The sequence below is a fragment of the Lepisma saccharinum genome, chromosome 3 (assembly GCF_977018435.1).
Source record: "Lepisma saccharinum chromosome 3, izLepSacc3.1, whole genome shotgun sequence".
In the NCBI taxonomy this organism is placed as follows: Eukaryota; Metazoa; Arthropoda; class Insecta; order Zygentoma; family Lepismatidae; genus Lepisma; species Lepisma saccharinum.
Genome location: NC_139231.1, coordinates 17820500 through 17839185, shown reverse-complemented (window position 1 = coordinate 17839185; position 18686 = coordinate 17820500). Strand labels below are relative to the sequence as shown.

Genomic DNA, 18686 nt, shown 5'->3' with positions numbered 1-18686 from the left:
TACCCATGTTATTCGACGCTGGATAGGCGCCGATATATATATATGTGTATATGTGGATAAAAGCAAGGAGGGCCAAAAGGATGGATGCATCCATCCATCTATCTATCTATCTTTCGCCTGGCTTGTCGAAAACTGAGAGTGGTGGGGGGGGGGTTTGGTTGGGAAAAGGTGGTGGTGGTGATAGGGGATGAAAGGTGTTACTGGGTGGCCTTGTTCAGGTTGGGAGGTGTGGTTGCATTCATGGTCGATATGTAGGCCCTCTCCCATCTTCTACGTATTGAGGTGTTGGTGGATTGGGGCAAGGAGTGGACGATCGCTACCTGGAAGCAGTCATTAAAAGGAATATTGTGGTGATTGGTGTGAATGGCAACAGCAAAGTCCAGGTTTTGGGTAGAGGAGCGGTGGTTGTTGATGCGGAGGTTCAGGGCTGTGGATGTTTCCCCCAGGTAGAAGCTCCCACAGATGTTGCACGTGAGGATATAAATTAGGTTAGAGCTGTTGCAGGTTCCTTTGGGGTAGAGGGTGAATTTGCCAGTGGCAGTGTGGATCTGGAGGGTGCAGGAAGTGACAAATATGGGGCAGGTTTTGCACCTTGGGCGGTTGCATTTGTGGGCAGGTGTGAGTTGATTGTGAGTAGGTGGATTGTGGTGGACCAGGATGTTTTGGAGATTGGGAGGGCGTTTGAAGACAACTCTGGGCTTGTCGGGGAAGATATTTCTGGTGTCAGGATCACTGTGCAGGATGGGAAGGAGGGAACTTAGAGTGTGTCTGATTTTGTTGAGGTGGGGGTGATATTGGGTGACAAATGCAGGTTTCTTGGTGGGAGTGTATGAAGCAGCTCGGGATATTTGTTTGGTGACCAGGGTGGAAGGATATCCACGGTTGGTCAAGGCTTGGTGTAAGCGGAGGTTCTAGTTCCATTGGGAGGTGGCTGAGGTGTTGAGGCGTTGACCTCTGAGGGCCAGGGAGAATGGGATGGCTTTCTTGGTGTGGAACGAATGGGAGCTGGAGAAGTGTAGGTATTGCATATGGTTGGTAGGTTTGATGTGGATGGAGGTTTCCAAATGTCCTTCCTTCATGTGCACATCCACATCCAGGAAGGTGATTTGGTTGGTTGAGTGAGTCCAGGTGAAATTGATGGAGATGAAGTGGTTAAGTTTGTCTAGAAAGGTGGTCAGGGAAGGTTCTCCATGCTTCCAAAGCATGAAGGTGTCATCGATGAAACGGAGCCAGAGGAGAGGTTTGAGAGATTGGGTCTCCAGGAACTCTTTTCAACTTTGCCCATTAACAGGTTGGCATAGGATGGGGCCATTCTGGTACCCATGGCTGTGCCCCGGATTTGGAGATAGTGCTTGTCCTCGAAGGTGAAGTTGTTGCACGTGAGGACAAGGTGAGCTAGATGGGTCAGGAAATTAGTGCTGGGGTTGTGGGGTTTTGGTCTGTTGTTGAAGGATTCTATGGAGCAGAGGCCATGGGAGTAAGGCATGTTCATGTAGAGAGAAGTAACATCGATGGTGGCAAGGATAGTGCAGAGCACCAGCCACTTCCTTCAGAAAATTAACACACTCCCACCATTACCTGCCAACACTATATATATATATATATATATATATATATATATATTGTTGTGGTACTGTCAACACTTTTTTTTCGGGACCTGGCAACACTGCAGGTCATGCTTACTCTTCCATCTTGTCACTTAGTTCTACAACGTCTCTCTACTCCTGAAGCTGTGACATACCATCACGAAAATTTGAATTTTTTCTTTGTCCGGTGAGTGTTTCCTCTCTCCTCTTTCACTTTTATATATATATATATACACATGCACAAACAAATGATGGAGACAGTAAACACTTACCACATGGAGAGAGATAATTCTATATTTCGTGATGTATCGAATTTTCAAAGTAGAAGATAGATAGATTGGCGTCACATAGAGTAGAGGCATAGAATACTGACCATAGCGTCTCTATGGTCAGTGTTGCCAGAAACAGTTGATAGAGAACTAAAAGTACGTTAACCAGTGTTTACTGTAAGGTGGGTGGGTAGTTTTGGGGAGGAGAGGGAAGGGTTACTGGTTGGCTAGGTTGAGTCCGGGGGTATAGTGGCATGCTGCCTGCTATATAGGCCCTTTCCCATCGCCTGCGGAAAGATGTGTCAGAGTGGGAGGGGGGGGGGGTAAAAGATGGATGATGGCAACACTGAAACAGTTATTGAAGGTGGTGTTATGGCTGTTGGTGTGGATGGTAACTGTGAAATCTGAGTTTTTGGTGGAGGATCGGTGATTATTGATCCTTAGGTTCAAGGGGGTGGAGGTTTCGCCTAAGTAGAAGTTGCCACAGATTTGGCAGATGAGGGTGTAAATCAGGTTGGATGAGTGGCAGGTGCCCTTAGGGTGAAGGGTGAACTCACCTGCGGGGATCAGGAGGTTGGGGGAGGTGATAAGTATGGGGCAGGTCTTGCATCTGGGTTTGTTGCACCTGTGAGCTGGGGGAGTGGTGTGGAAGGGGTGGGAGTGTTTCGGACCAAGATGTTTTGGAGGTTGGGGGGCGACTGAAGACTACCCTCGGTTTATCCCGAAAGATGTCCCTGGTGTCAGGATCACTGTGCAGGATGGGGAGGAGGGAGTGGAGGGTATGTCTGATTTTCGTAATGTGGGGGTGGTATTGGGTGATCAGAGTTGGAGGGTTGGTTTTGGGTTGTTTGGTGCGGTTGTGGGAGGTGGCTCTAGTGATTTGTTTGTTGATAAGGTGGAGGGGTAGCCACAGTTGGTTAGGGCTTGGTGCAGGCGTAGGTTGTAGTTTTGGCAGGATGAGGGGGATGAGTTGAGGCGCTGGCCTCTGAGAGCAAGGGAAAATGGGATGGCTTTTTTGGTGTGGTAGGAGTGTGAGCTGGAGTAGTGGAGATACTGGAGGTGGTTGGTCGGTTTGATGTGTATGGGATTTTCCAAGTGGTCTCGCGCAATGTGGATGTCCACATCTAGGAAGGTTACTTGGTCTTTGGAGTGGAACCAGGTGAATTTGAGTGTAGTGAAGTCGTTCAGTTGGTTTAGGAATGTAGTGAGGGAGGGTTCGCCATGTGTCCAGAGGGGGAAAATGTCATCTATGAATCTTAGCCAGAGGAGTGGTATCAGTTGCTGGGAGTCGAGGAATTCTTGTTTCAGCCTGCCCATGAACAGGTTGACATAAGAGGGTGCCATAGCTGTGCCACGTATCTGCAGGTAATGTTGGTCACCGAAGCAGAAGAACTATTTCTCTTCGTGTGGTAAGTGTTTACTGTCTCCATCATTTGTATTTATCCACCCTTCTGGCACCTTTTCTGATCCTAATCCTGCAATGCAGAATGCTGTTGTAATGAAAGTGGATTTTTCAAAAATATTCATGGTATCAATCAATTGTTGTTTTACAAGAATGCACTCTTAACCATTTTAACACCTAATGACTTTACTGATCATTACTTCGTTAACACCAGAGATAAAAATGTTATGGAAATTTACCCAAAAATTCTAGACCCAGTGGTTACTTGGGTATAATGCGTACTTTTTTCGAAAATGTTTGCACCCAGAAACTGTTGTGCATATTATGCACAGAATAATTCAGACAGCCAACATGAAACCATGCATGTTTTCACTAGGTCACTGCAGATAACATGTATATATCAACATACAGGCGGAAATTCAAGTTTGCGAGATTAAATTTCTTTAGTAATAATATTTTTTAAAAGAATGCTATATAAGTGAAATAATGGCCATTTTCCATGATTTTTCACTTTGTAATGGAACATTTTGCGACACAGAAAAGCAATGCTGTTCTGCCAGAATTCGAACATGCACCTCCTGTCACAAGGGATGTGCATCAGTGGTATTTGTCGCGTGAGAAATGATAGAAAATAACTTAAGTGCTGCAAATCTATAAGATAATGTTGACCTTGCTTTCTTCTACTACAGAATAAACAAGCTGTTTGCAGAAGTGAAACCTTTGGGATGCTAATGATAGTGGAGGGAGAGAAGAGTGGGCAGAAGGTGGCGTGGGTTGTTGATGATATTCTCCCCTTGGTCCACATACGCAGGTGACTCATTGAATAGGTATACATATGATGTTATTCGCTCTTGATCATCATAGCAACAGCTTTACGATGTACAACTAATAAAGCAATTTCTTGAACATGAATTGTACTGTGCATTATATACGAGATATAATTGTTAATCACTGTTCCCATCTAAAATTAGTGTGTGCATATTATACACGTGTAAATACAGTATGTAAGTTGTACCAATTCATAGCCACATGGTTAGGGCTCTTGGCTTTGGTTCAAGCGATCCCTGATTGAGCTCCCAAAATTTTGGCATTGACCCAGCATCGTGAGAACAATTGCGGAGCTACTTGAAGAGAAGAAATTGTGCGCTCCGTTCATGAAAACAAGAAAACAGCAGCTTGAAGCGGTGACCGCATAAATAACCTGTGGCTCTACAGCCTGTAAGGGCCTTGGTCTATCTCCCAACTGCAGTCTCCCTCCCACAATTCTACCTACAGGTGTGGAGATCTTCAACTGAATGGGGTGACATGTTGTCAGCACGTCTAACCCCCAGCCGTTATAGGAGATATCGATGACCAGGTTACGCTATTCACTCATAGCTCTCCAATTTCCTCACGATGGTAGCTTGCCACTGGTCCTATACACAGGCTGAAAACCCAGACTGAACCCAAGCAGACTCGAACTCATGCCATCCCGCAGTAAGTCCAAAGCATAGCACCTTAGGCCATGGAGGAGGACATTGACTGCATATCTCCCAATGAAAAATGGCCAGTCGTTTTTCCAGGCTCTGGCCCATATAGGGCTGTTGCATCATGGAGTTTACTATTAGTTTAGTACTAATTTGATTATTTTTTATAGTTTTTTGTCCTTTGCACTAAATGCATTATCATCGTTCACTGATTAGATGAAGAAGAATGACTTAAAATTGTTTTTGGACATTTACCAAACTATATCATGACCTAACAAACTACTTGGTCCATTCTATTTCCAGGATGCCTTTCGAAGACTTCCTGACCCACTTCAATGAGCTGTGCGTCTGCCGAATGATGAACACAAACGTCTTCACTCTGACGAAGACCTGGAAGGAGGAGAAGGCTCGGGGCGGCTGGACTGTTGGGATGAAAGGGACGTCTGCGGACAGAGCAGGGGGCAGCACCAATTTCCCAGAGACATTTCTCAGGAATCCTCAGGTGAGTGTTTCACTCTGCTCTTTGGTATGTCTTCTTGGACTTCAGAGAAGGAGGGGGGAGGATTTGAAACACGAGTGGAGAAAATCAGTAAAAGTCGGTTTTTCATCTTGGACTGTAATAATAATAATATTATTATTATTATTATTATTATTATTATTATTATTATTAAGTCAAGGTGGCCTAGTCACTAGGGCTGCTTGACTGCCAGGTGGGAGACCCAGGTTCGATTCCCAGAGTGGGTGATCTAAGGTTGGAATTTTTCTGCCCTTCTCCCTTCATGAAGCAGCTCTGGGGCTCACCCAACCTCAAATCAATGGGTACTGGGGGGGGGGGGGAGGTGGTCGGAGCATTGGTAATCACATCATCTCCAAAATGGCAGAGATCAAGTATGTGTGGGCCCCTACCCCTGCATTCCCTAAATGTGTCTTCATGACACACTGCTATGTGCACAGGAACTTCCCCCTTAAGTAATAATAATAATAATCAGGGAACGGATTTATATGCAATAAAAATGTGCTAAATATGTAAATACTATTTAGTTATTTTCAACAAAATATGGAGTTAAAATTGTAAAAATTTACCTTTTTAATTATATAAGGCACTACACAAGCTAAATAAAATACTGTTTTGGCATTGTAACTCTTACCGTGACTATCTTGAAGAGAAACCAGAAGTGAATTCCATACTTGTCACACAATTTTCCTTCTGGCGCTGCTGTTGGACACGTAAGTAGTAGCGAGGGTGGGTTTAACAATGGGCTGCTTGACTTGGGACTTTTGTAACAACCAGGAGCCCTCATTCTCTATTTTTGACAACAATTGTAAACCTGAACCTCCAAGTGTTTTACAATAGCAAAAGCAAACAGTAGGGAGGTGAAAAGAAAAAAAAAATTCGAATGACAGAGAAACTTGTAATTAACTCTATTGAAGGGTGTAAAAAATGTCTTGAACTTTTGTTTGTGTAACGTCACTTTGGACTTGGTCAGTTATTTACAAAAAAATCACCCAACGCTTTCCTGTCAGACACATAGTTACTGCACAAATATGGAAAATAGGAATTGTAGCTTTCCTGGCAACGTGATTTGAACAAATGTTCTCGGGTTACCAGCCAGGTTAAATTGGAGTTGGATTCCAACGTTTCGAGGGCATACATTGCTCTCATCTTCAGGGAATGTAGAAATGGAGACCAGTGTAGTTTAATATACATGACTACCTAGGTATAATGTGGCGGAGTTTGGATTCTGTCGTCCTATTGGCTCTCTCTGGATCCTGGTGTTCTCATTGGCTGGTGTCTTTTTTTTACGGAGTGGGGGGGTTCCAGGCATGACTGAGCTGGAGTCCCACATCCTTGTTGAGATTGGTGCTTTCCCGTGATATTGCTATGGCTTCCTTTACCCATCGGTCCCAGTAACCAGCACATTTGGCTATTATTTTGGTGTTGGCAAATAAAATTCTGTGTCCCTCGGTGATGCCGTGTTCCGCAAGTCCTGACTTTTCCAGTTGGAATAATCGGATATTACGTTGATGTTCATTCCGCCGCTGCTCAATGGTGCGTCCCGTTTGGCATATGTATGGTGTCCCACACTCGCAGGGTATTCAGTATACTCCTGGAATACTGAGTTCCAGGTCATCTTTAACTGAACGGAGTAGGCCATTGGTTTTCAGTGGCGGCCTGTGAATGGTCTTCACCCCGTGCCTGGCTAGAATTCTGCTTAACACAGCAATACCATGCCCCCATTTGTAACAGATGAAATCTACAACCTCCTACAAGCCTGCCTCACCCAAAACTATTTCCAGACAGTTTCTTCCACCAGACAGGAGGCCTAGCAATGGGTAACCACCTTTCTGCACCCCTGTCCAACATTGTACTGCATGTGGCTGAGAAATCAATACTCGCCCAACTAGAGTTTGCACATATATGATACACAAGATATGCTTATGACACCCTAAACATTTACAAACAGGAAGAAGACTTAAACCATCTTCTAACTGCCCTCAACAACATACACACTAACATAAAATTCACTGTTGAAAGGGAAGAAAATGGCCACCTCAATTTTCTCGTCGTAAGCATTGGACGACACCAAGTCAGATTCATCACGTCCGTGTACAGGAAACCAGGTTCAGGCACCCAGTACATCCATGCCAAATCCAACCCCCCCCCCCAAAAAAAAGCTGGAGTATGGATGAACTTCTGCAGAAGAGCCTTCACACACAGCTGCACAGAAGACTACCTCCTTGATAAAATAGCATGCTTAACTGAAGTAGGACTAAACAACTGTTACACCGAATGCCAGTTATCCATGTGGTGTGCAAAAGCAGAAGCCCAGCTCAGACACCCATGAGACAGAGATAACTCGAACCAAAGTCCCAAACCCAAATGGATTGCCTTTCCATACCACCCCACCACATCAGGCAAATTATCCAAGGCCTCAAACCCTTCAACATCCAACTGGCACACAAACCTATATCCCAAATCGGAAGAGCACTACCCAACTTCAAGACATACTACGTACCCAAACTTGCATCCCCTGGTGTCTACAAGGCCACATGCCAATGCCACAACAGCCACATTGGCAGAACCATCTTCACTGTTCGAGAACGAATTGATGAGCACTTAAGATGCCAAAAAATATGCACCAAAATCGGGCCTTTCTCAACACCTCCACATCCATACTTCACCCAACCAGCTCTGTAGTAGAAAATACCATAAAAGAAACCCATGCCATCATCAAGCAGAAACCAGCACTGAACCTGGACAATGGACAGACACACCCGACTTGGCACCCCGTCCTCAAAAAATTGAAAACCAGATAAAGCAAAGATACAGTGCACGTACTCAACCCCCCTCCAACCACACAAAAAACAGGAACTGCACCACACCAAGCAACAGATGACCCAACCCCCTAACCACCACCCGGCAGCACTACCTGACAAGCAGAAAGCACAACAGACGACGCAAGCCAGGATACACATGCCAGCGCCGCCAAACTGGAGAAAATGCAACTACCGCCACCTGGGAACAAACAAAGCAGTGACATGGAACCATCTCCACTCCAGACATCGTAACCTTAGTGAATCTGAAACATCCATTAAATGTGCAATGCCGAAATACAAAATTTCACATAACTAATGGAGTATATATTTTGAGAAATGTCCTGAAATATGTAAAAATACTAAAATATGTGAAATATGAACCAAAACCTAATACCTAGTCATATCATAAATTCTGTTACAAAGTTAATAATGAACTACAAGCACAGTGAGCAAGCTAATGTATTAATATTTGAATGTTACAAAGGTACAGGTCTTGCCAACACAGAGCACCAATCACTGTTCAAAATGGCCACCTCTGGCCTTCACACAGGCCCGAAGTTTAAGGCCAGTCATCAATTGCAGCACGCATGGTCTCGAGGGGAAAGTCCACCACTGCCTTCACAAGAGAATGCTTGAGACTCGCAAGGTTTGGAGGCCTCTTCCTACAGACCATGCCCTCCAAAACGGACCACAACCTGTAGTCCAATGGGCTGAGGCCAGGGCTGCTGGAGGGCCAATCAGCCGGAGCAATGAAATCAGGCACATTCTTCTAAAGCCACTCCTGTGTGGTCTTTGCCTTGTGGGCCGGTGCTGAGTCTTGCTGGAAGCTCCACGGCTCTTTGTTGAACATGGTGCGGGTCAAGGATTTCATAAGTGGCTCCAACACTGTCGCTTGTTACACTTTTGCAGATGTTTTCACACGATGTTCACAGAAGTGGAGGTCAGTTGTGCCATCGTACGAAACCCCCCACCAAACCATCACTGAGGCGAGATGATGGCCTCTGAGGATCCGTGGCATGTTTTCAAGATCTTCCTGGGATGTCTAGGCATAAACACAGTCGTTTTGACGATTGTAAGACACTTCAATCATGAAGATTTTTTGTCCTCCTGTGGCCACCATTTGCGTAATGCTGAAGGAATCTTTTTGTTTTCTGCTCCCTCTGGACCTGAAGCTGTAGAGTGAGGAAGTGACCAGTACTTCACTGATACCACGGAGTCCTAGGTCACTTTGGAACACACGCGACATCAACATTTTCGAAATGTTCAGCTCTTGAGCCATCACTGCTAGTTTCCTGACAGGATTTCGTCGAATCCACACCACCCCTGCTTTCACGATCTTCTGGCTCCTCATGCTGCGAGGTCTACCTTTCCTGGGGCAGTCCTCAATTGTCCCTGTGTCAGTATCTGTTGATGGTCCCGATGCACGAACATCCTGCTGATATTCAGCTTTTTCAGGGTGTTGAAAATGTCCGATGGTGATTTGCCAACTTTGTGCAGTGTGATTACTGCCACACGATTCTCTTATACACTCCACTCCATTCGACTCGCAGTGAAATTCACCTTTCCGCTACCATAGCCAAACACACAGTGATACTGGTTGTTGTTTGATCTAACATTGTGGGGTTACCTTGCCAACCAGTGTGGCCATCCCTGTCTAAACTTTGTAACAGAATTTTTGATATGACTAGGTATATGTACAACATGCAAATTAAAAACTGAATTTTTCAAGTCTACATTCCATTATGCACAGAGATAATACAAAAAATGACTGATTTCAGCTTCATAAATGAATATGTATTTGCTTATAAATTTATTCCCTGATAATATTTTTTTCAAACTGCAATTGGTGAAGCTGCCTCTGTGCCAGAGTGAATTAACTGTTTGACTTTCAATCTTGCCACCAAAGTTCACAGATTCGAGTCCTGCCCCAGGATGGGTGTTCTTTGTGAGTGTCCCTTCATCAGTTTCATGTAATCATTCATCCTCAACCAGTAAATGAAACAAATCCACCCAGCGTCGAATAACATGGGTACCTGGGGGAAACCCTGGGGGGTAAAGGCGGTCAGGGGCGTGATGCTGATCACATCACCCTTACTCACGACCGGATCAAGAAAGTGTGGCGCGTTACCCCCACACCTCCTATACACCTTCATGGCGTGGTGCTAAGCACAGGGGAACACTTTACCTTTTTTTTTTAATAAGTTTTTTAACCCGCCCATCACATCCCTACCAAAAATTCACTACAAGCTACAAAGAAAAAAAAAATATTTTCAATAACTGAAATAAGGTTCAGTTAGTTAGTATTCGAACAGATTAACCAATTAACCAATTAATTCAAAGTAATGAATAAATAATTTCAGTTTTCAAAATTCCAAAATTATTTTTTCTATAAGTGGTCACACAACAGAAGTGTGACTAGTATTTTTTCCTAACTTCTGTGTGTAATGTTAGTAACAAAATAAATTAACTATGTATTTCAGTACACTAACTGTATGAAATTAAAATAGTAATGAACAATAGTTGTGCTAGATATTCATTCATCTGGTGGATTGAGTAGGAGTCTCCCCAATGATACAATAATAATAATAGTAATTGGAATATAACATATTTGTATTTGTTTAGAATAGTTGTGATAGTTACAATAGTTATGACTGTATAACAGTCATAACCATGATAGTTATTATTTTATCAATGTCAATGTGCTGACATGCAAGGATTTGTGGTCCAGCATATCATTGAGGCCAGTAAAGCCGTTTGTGTGATCAAATAAATCACGAAGAAGTCATTGAATTGAATGCAATTGGAAGTCGTTGAACAGCGTTCTTATTGGAAATCTTGAATAGTCTGAAACTACATGTACATGATCAAAGAAAAATTGGACGAGTTCACATTTTACCAAAATGTGGCACCTAGGGCATGTCAAGTATCTGTGTGATGCTCGCTGGGCAAGATTTTCCCTGGTTGAGCAGCCAGATCATTTACATGATGGTGTGTGCTCATTGATCAAAACATCAGTGCCATCATCTGTGATTGCGCATTGCAAAACTAATATAATTATTTCTTCTCAAAACAATGATGGGTGCTAGTGCTAGTGAATGAGAACAAAACCAAATATTTTTCACCAAACAATATTCAATTTTTTTGTTTTCACACAATTGTACAACTTTGCAAACACTACGGTGTATGTTTGGAATAAACAACACTTTTATTTTAGAAAATGGAGAATTATATTACCTTCTCTTACTTGAAGTTCCTATGTAATTACTAGGGAACCGATTTTTAGGTCCTAAAAAAAGCAATTTAGGTACTTATAATAAATGAATAGGCATAATTATAATTTAATAATAATTTTATGAAATAACTTTTTTTAGATGCAATTTGTATACAAAAGCTACTATTTTTAGTGCAGTGAATACTTTTTTATTATTATAAAAATGTGTACAATTTGGCCAATGTAAAAACTTTTATCATATTTTGAAGCACCGCACCACCATATGCTTTTCAATGTTATCCATGGTGAAGTTCTTCCAGTCGTCCATGAGTGGATGCTTGTGCAGTCACGGACACTTCTGGATTGTAACAATCCCATTAACTTTCAATGTGATCTTTACAGCCAGAAGTATCCATGGAGAACCTTCTCTCTACGCCGAAAGAAGTTATTGGTGCAAACTTGATCCCAAAGCAGGTTTATTGTTGAGGCACATTGGTAACATTAAGGTTCGAAGCGGTCGTAGGTTCGAAATCCGTTGGAGGCACATAGTGGTTCAGAATACACTTTAAACTGTAGGTCAAGTCTCGGGAATAATGCTGGCCGTGTTTTAACAACTGAATGATTTTTCATAATTGGGAAAAGAGAGACATGGTAGTATATAAATACGGAGAAACTAGTACTCACTTTTATCCGTGAAGCTGTTTTTTCTTTTTTGATTAATTTCAGTGGCCACTGCCACCAACCCCATTTCCCAAAGCAGCCCACATTTTTGTTTGGTATGCTACACCCACCGACAGTCCCTGTAATTGCCTGAAGTACAGCGTTTAATGGAGAATGCCTCATCCAGTTCACTCCACATTTTCCAATTTTGTGATGCAAGCTGCAAGATGGCGGAAATTTGCAGAGACATTGGCACCCCTTGCTGTTGCATTACTTCTTTTGCTGCTCTGATTCATTCAAGGATTTCCCACCTTAAGGGAAATTGAGGGTTGTTCTTAATAAAAGTTATTTTTAAAGTTAAGCGAATGGTTTAAAAGACTTTTAAATCACTGTTTCAAGACTTGAATGGTTTCAAGTCAAAATAGGGCTTTTAGGCCTTTATAAGAATTTATAGTTCATTTTAGCATTTTTAGGTCCTATAGAATTTAAGTAGAGGTAACAACACTCCTTCTCGACACGAGGCTGAGGTTCAAACCCAGACCACCAGCTGCCACTGATGTAGGACATATTGGAAACTCGAAAGAAGTGTGATGTTGATGTATTTTCTCGGTATTAATAGTCTAAATGTAATCTGAGACACCAGAAGAACTATGTGAACACAACAGAATAATTTTATAACAATCAAATTTCTACAAATATACAGATAGTTATTTTTTATCATGTTTATCTAAGTTTCAATGTAAGATCAACATAAAATATTATAGTTTGCCATTGGTTGTTGAATATACAGTCGATTCTCAATTCTACAACCCTGGATATAATGACCCTCTAGAAGTAATTACCCTTTTCCTGGGAACCGTGAAAAATTTGGAAAAAAAAGTTGAAAAATTTAAAGAAATTGGCCGAAAAATATATTTGTTGCAATCATTTTATTTGCTGTGTTGCCATTCCCTTCACAAGCGCTCTACTGCTGGCAAGTGGGTCTAATCTAAAAATAGACACCACCACACCACGCTTGAGTGATATCCAATAGCACTTGACCTCTGTCCTCCCCTCTCCCAATTGCATGCGATGGCCGCTACTTACGTGCCAGGCTTGTTTTGCCATTGTGATTTTGATACACTACCTTCTCTTTGTGCTTGTGCTAATAAGACTTGGATTTGCGCATTGTGTTTTGGATTTATCTTGACTTTGATTATGACTTGTTGACAACTTACGCTTGGTTATATTTTGATTTTTTGCATTTTTGGATTTGATTTTGTGAACCATTTTTGTTGACCCATGCTATTTATTACGGATTTGTGATTTCGGAAAGAGTTAAAAGAGGACATTCTTGATGCTGATAAAGAAGTACGAGATAATCCAGGAAGTGGATGAAAAGAAAATGACAAAGACAGAGATTGTGTGGCGGCATGGCATCAGAAGTCGGCACTTTTCACGATTCTCAAAATGAGAGATGAAATCGTGAACACAGTGCAGATGGAAGGCCACAATGTAAAATCCAAAAATTTGAAGGGTGTGACGCATGCAAACCTAGAAAATGCTATGCTATGCTGGATTGGTTTGGCCAGCATAGAGCGCAAAACGTGCCTATTAATGGACCAATGATGCAGAAGAAAGCCGACGAATTTGCCCTGAAGTTGGAGATAGACAACTTTAAATGTTCAAGCAGGTGGCTGGAGCATTTCAAAGTGTGTCACGGAATATCCAGCCACAGAATCATTGGTGAAAGTGCGTAGGTCGATCCGCAATCGGTGAGTAAGTGGCTGCCGATGCTCCAAAACATCCTCAGCCTCAAAATGTGTACAATGCTGACTAGCTGGGCATATTCTACAACCTGGTGCCAGATCGCACTCTTGCCGTGAAAGGGGATAAGTGCAAGGATGCGAAGAGGAGTAAAGAGCATTTCATCATCCTTCTGTGCTGCAACATGGATGGCAGTGAGAATATGAAGCCCTTCATGATCGGAAAGTTAAAGAAACCCAGAGATTTCAAGGGCATTCCTATTTTAGGCGGGATTTAGCTATTTTCTGCCAATCCGATGTGACAACACTGGCTGATCCGCTAGGTCTGAGTGGCAACTGGGCCCCTTAACAGGCATATGAATAACCCGTAGCGCACTATGCCCCAAAGTCCTTCGCCGCTCTTTCCTTGCATTGACGCCCTCTTCTTCCTTGTTGTCTCTTCAGGGTAGCAGAACGGCCTCCCTCTTCGCTTCTGTCGGCTGCAGAAAAAATGTCTACTCGACGGCAACGGTATTCATTAACGTATTTAACAATGTTGTCATTTTATTGAAACAACTTTTTAATTCTTTATATTTTGCTGTTACCTGCGGTAACACCGGCTACATGCACGCCACGTCTCTGGTAGAGTTCAACAATATGAGAATGACAGACAATAGTGATAACTTCTGAGGTAACCCGGTCACGGATATCTCCTATAATGGCTGGGGGTTCGACGTGCTGACCACACGTTACCCCATTACCGGTTGAAGATCTCCACACCTGTAGATAGGATTGTGGGAGGGAGGCTGGCAGTCGGGAGATAGGCCTAGACCCTTCAAAGACTGTCGAGTCACGGGTTATTAACTAATGTATAATATTTGCAAGCAGGTCATTTTAATATTGTCAAAATAAGACAATTAAAATTGTATATTCTATCCATCTACAGCACATGGGGAACTTTAAAATGTTACAAACTATTAAAAATGTTGTTTAAATGTAGCACATATGAACAAAAAACATTTAAATGTGTGCACACAGAGAGTGAAAGTGCTCGCACAAATTCAAGCTTTACTCACTCCGTTGCAAATTTTAGTAGCAAGCTTGTCATCATTGGTATCAAATTAAAGATAATTTTATACTCCACAACTTTTGTTTGGATAATTTTCCAATATTATCATTCATATCGAAAACACAGTGCAAAAAAGAAAAAAAGTAAGTATAAAAACTTACATTTTTTTCATTTTTTCTTAAAATTACTCAAAAACCATTGGGAATATTTAAAACATGAAGAGGACCAAATTTATAGAGAGTAATGTTGGCAGTGAAATTAAAAAAAGAACGTTCAGATATGTCCACTAGTTTCAGAGATATGGACGTTTTCCTAAAACACTGCATATTGAATGTTCAAGGGGGCATAGGGGGGAATCTATGGTAGGAGGGAAAATACATCTCTTATGATGGTCTAACAGTACACCAAACAATTCAGATTTCCCCTAATTATTTCCGACAACCCCCCATTTTTTGCCTTCGTTTCCTGGACTGTTAGTGTTGTACTTGTCACCAAGGACGTGAGAACACTTGTGCAACTTACCTTAGTAACTCAGTTGAATATGAAGGTTTGGGTTGAGATACTTGTACTTGGTTCCTTCCCCTTTTTATATATATATACACACACACACACATCTGTGAAGTCCGTTGAGGTCCACATGTTTGTTCACCCGCAATTCTGGTAGTCCAACTTGTATTACAACTTTAAAATAAAAACAGATATATTATGACTAAAATATATTGAAATAATGCATACGTGTATATAGCTGAAGACAAAATCAGATAAAACACTGCTTCAACTGGTTACCAACAGATGCGTAAGCCTAATTTTCTGTTACGCGAAGTGACATTTTGAAAAGTACATTCATCTGGCACAGTGAATTTTGATAAGTGATGGCAACAATTCAAACGACAACGTGTAATCTTCACTCCACAAAAATTTAAACAAATAAACAATGGCTATCGAAATAACGAGAGGAAAGAATTGAATCTGCCAAAAACATGAAGCTAAGAATAAATATAAGAAATTAAAATTAAATTCGGCTTCACTTAACTGATTGAAATTAAACATTGTAAAGAATGGCGTAAGTTTTTTGTATATTATAAAAATTGCCTAAACATGCCGCTATTTATACTTCTAGAAATATCGGTGTATATAAACTTAAAGATGATATTGGGAAATTTTTAAATTTGGCTGAAGACATGAATATATTATTTATGAACTTATATATAAAATATTAACTGCAAAATAAGTGAAACTATGTCTACTAATAACAAAATTACATATATACATGAGAGAATATACTATCCATTATATAATATTTGTTAAATAATATGACACAATGCAGTAATGGACAATTTGGGGTTGTTACATACCTAGCCATTGATTGTTAATTACTACCTAGAAACAGCCATGGAAAGATAATGTCATGGCTATTTGTGTAGATAAGTCACAGTGAAATTTAAGCTGCAGTTGTTTTTAAAGCTGAATATTTGGCTTTTTGTTACTGCATTACATAATGGGGCTTGCCTTTCTTTTTTGCCTTTCCTGACCATTTCAATGAACTACACATTTAACCTTTAGGTGCCCGATCGTCTCGATCGAGATGCTTTGTTAAGGTCGTAGTTTTTATGTTATAACTTTGCTATTTTTGGCTACAATTCCGATTGTATTTTTTCATATTGTTGTTAACACATGTACAGAAATGATTTTTGCACGGTTTTTTTCATGAAAATGGCTGGAAAAAGGAGACTTCTTTTTTTTTGCATCTTTTTTTGAAGGGACAAATTTTGCCGACAAAGAAGGCCGGCTTTGTTGTTCTAAAGCAATGAGTTTCCTTCACCCCTGGAAACTGCATTCGAAGGAAGTTTGTTTATCGGTACCAGAGGTCAAAAGAAATGTTTTCAGTCCTTTTTTCAGGGGGCCGGGGGGAAACCCCAATTTTTTTTAAAGAAAAAAAAGATTTTGGGGGGATTACCCCCTCCCCTCTTCATATATGTTGAATGTGCATAAATTTTATATCATCTGAATCTGTGATTCATTCCGTGTACAATGGTATATCATTAATCTCTCTAGGGCAATTAGCCTCTGAGCTACTGTCATTTCAAGGTAATGCTGCATTGTGAAGCTTGAATCAGTGGTGTGCTGACCACTCCTGACAACTCGCGTTACATTGGTCATATGATAATAATGCAAATATTTATGTGTTCCTTACATGCCAGCGATAATTTCCATGTGCATGTCGATACTGTCATGTACTTTTTTCTTGTGGGGAGGGGGAAATCCCAATTTTTTCCCAAAATTTTGTAATTTTGGGGATTCTCCCCTTCCCCTACCACATATAAGCCGAATTTGCATAAATTTTATATAGTCTGAATCTCTGGTTCATTCTGCATACAACGGGATATCCTTCATCTCTCTAGGGCAATTAGCCTCCGATCTACTCATTTAATTGAAACTGCATTTTGCTCAAAATCGGCTCTGGCACCAAAGGGGTTGGTTACCTGTGAAAATGGCCTTGGGCTCCTAAAGGTTAATTACAACCTGAATGTTTTGTATTTGCAGTACTTATTTGACATCAGAACGCACGAAGAGGACTTTGTTGTTCAGCTCTTGCAGTGGGACGTAAAGGATCAGCAGCATGTTGGAGTTCAGAATCTTGTAATTGGCTTCTCTATTTTGAAGGTGAGTTACATAAGAGCTTTACCAATTCTAGTTACTAACACCCAACTTGTATTTGGTAAAATCAAAGTTTTCATTTTGAGAAAATATTTATTTTCTTCATTTCAATAAACTGTGTTCTCTTCTACTCTGATGGTGGGGATTCAACCCCAGACTTTAGTCTATAACGATAAAATCTTGCTAATTATCAGGTAAATCAATTAATCATCGTAATAAGCAATAATATGCATTGGATTGTTGCTGTTCACCGGGACTTGGACGGCAGAGAGCGAAGGACTAGCCTGTTTCCCGAGAGAAGAGGCCGAGGCTCGGGTAAAGAAATATAAAAATACAACTTTGTTACCAATGGTCAGATTCAACTGAAATTAAAGACAGCCCAGCAGCAGATTATCATCGACGAAATCCCCAAAGCAGAATTTGATAGGAGATAAATTAAGCCCGATATTAAAGGTTAAACAGCTAGACTGGATAACAATAGCTACAGACTCCCTGGCACTGTCTTCGGAACGAACGTGCAGGTTACAATAGGCCCGATCTTTGGCTAACCTCTACTCGAGGTGCTGCTCGAGAAGGGTCAAAGAACTCCAAATATACGGGCGAAGATAGCAGGACAAGAGGCTACGACTTGATGACAATTTAGCAACGCTTGGACAGAGAGGGTACCGTAACAGACCTTTTGAATAGCAAATAAATAGACGTGCAGAGAAGGGAAACCACCAGTTTTACTCAGATTTTTCTTTGGCGTGTTATCCTACACAATCTTCCGCGAACCACCCGCTTAAAGTATCCGCTTTGTGTGTCGCACCGTTCCGTGTTGTGTTATTTCGCACGTGTCTGTGTACTATCAATATGGAGTAGAGACAGAGAAAGGCCCTGCTGGCGGGCGTCCGACCCAGTTGCCAATCCTTGAAGATGCGGAGATCCTATCTTATCGCCCGGAAGCCATCTATTGACCACGCCGCAAACATCCACGACTTCACCACGAGGACTTCAGTCAGAGCCGACAAAGGTAAGCCGGAATGGACGTGAAAATGGATAAGCTTCGTTCGCCCCGTCGTGACATCCAATGAACTCGCTTAATTACATTAAAAATCTCGAACAGACATTGCTTATTACGGTGATTAAATTGCATCAACTATCATTTTAACATGTAAAACCGTACAGCGTTCAATTATCCATTCATCCAAAGTATTTAACATTCAGATTGTACGACGCTATAAATTGTCAATATAATTATATATCAGTGATCCTTGTTAACCTCAAAATTAACAATATATAGATTAACATTCATTCAACAACAACAACTTAAAAGGAGTAGTG

At 41.4% G+C, this 18686-nt stretch overlaps 1 protein-coding gene across 3 annotated transcripts in view; it reads left to right on the top strand.

Moving 5' to 3' along the window:
• LOC145984927 (calpain-5-like) overlaps positions 1 to 18686 on the top strand; it is a 176079-nt gene that overhangs the window by 117253 nt on the left and 40140 nt on the right. For all 3 annotated transcript variants that reach the window (XM_083118332.1, XM_083118334.1, XM_083118333.1), the window contains exons 9-10: positions 5027 to 5225; positions 17250 to 17369. In XM_083118332.1, coding sequence (XP_082974458.1) covers positions 5027 to 5225; positions 17250 to 17369 — 319 coding nt within the window. The remainder of the gene's footprint in view (positions 1 to 5026; positions 5226 to 17249; positions 17370 to 18686) is intronic.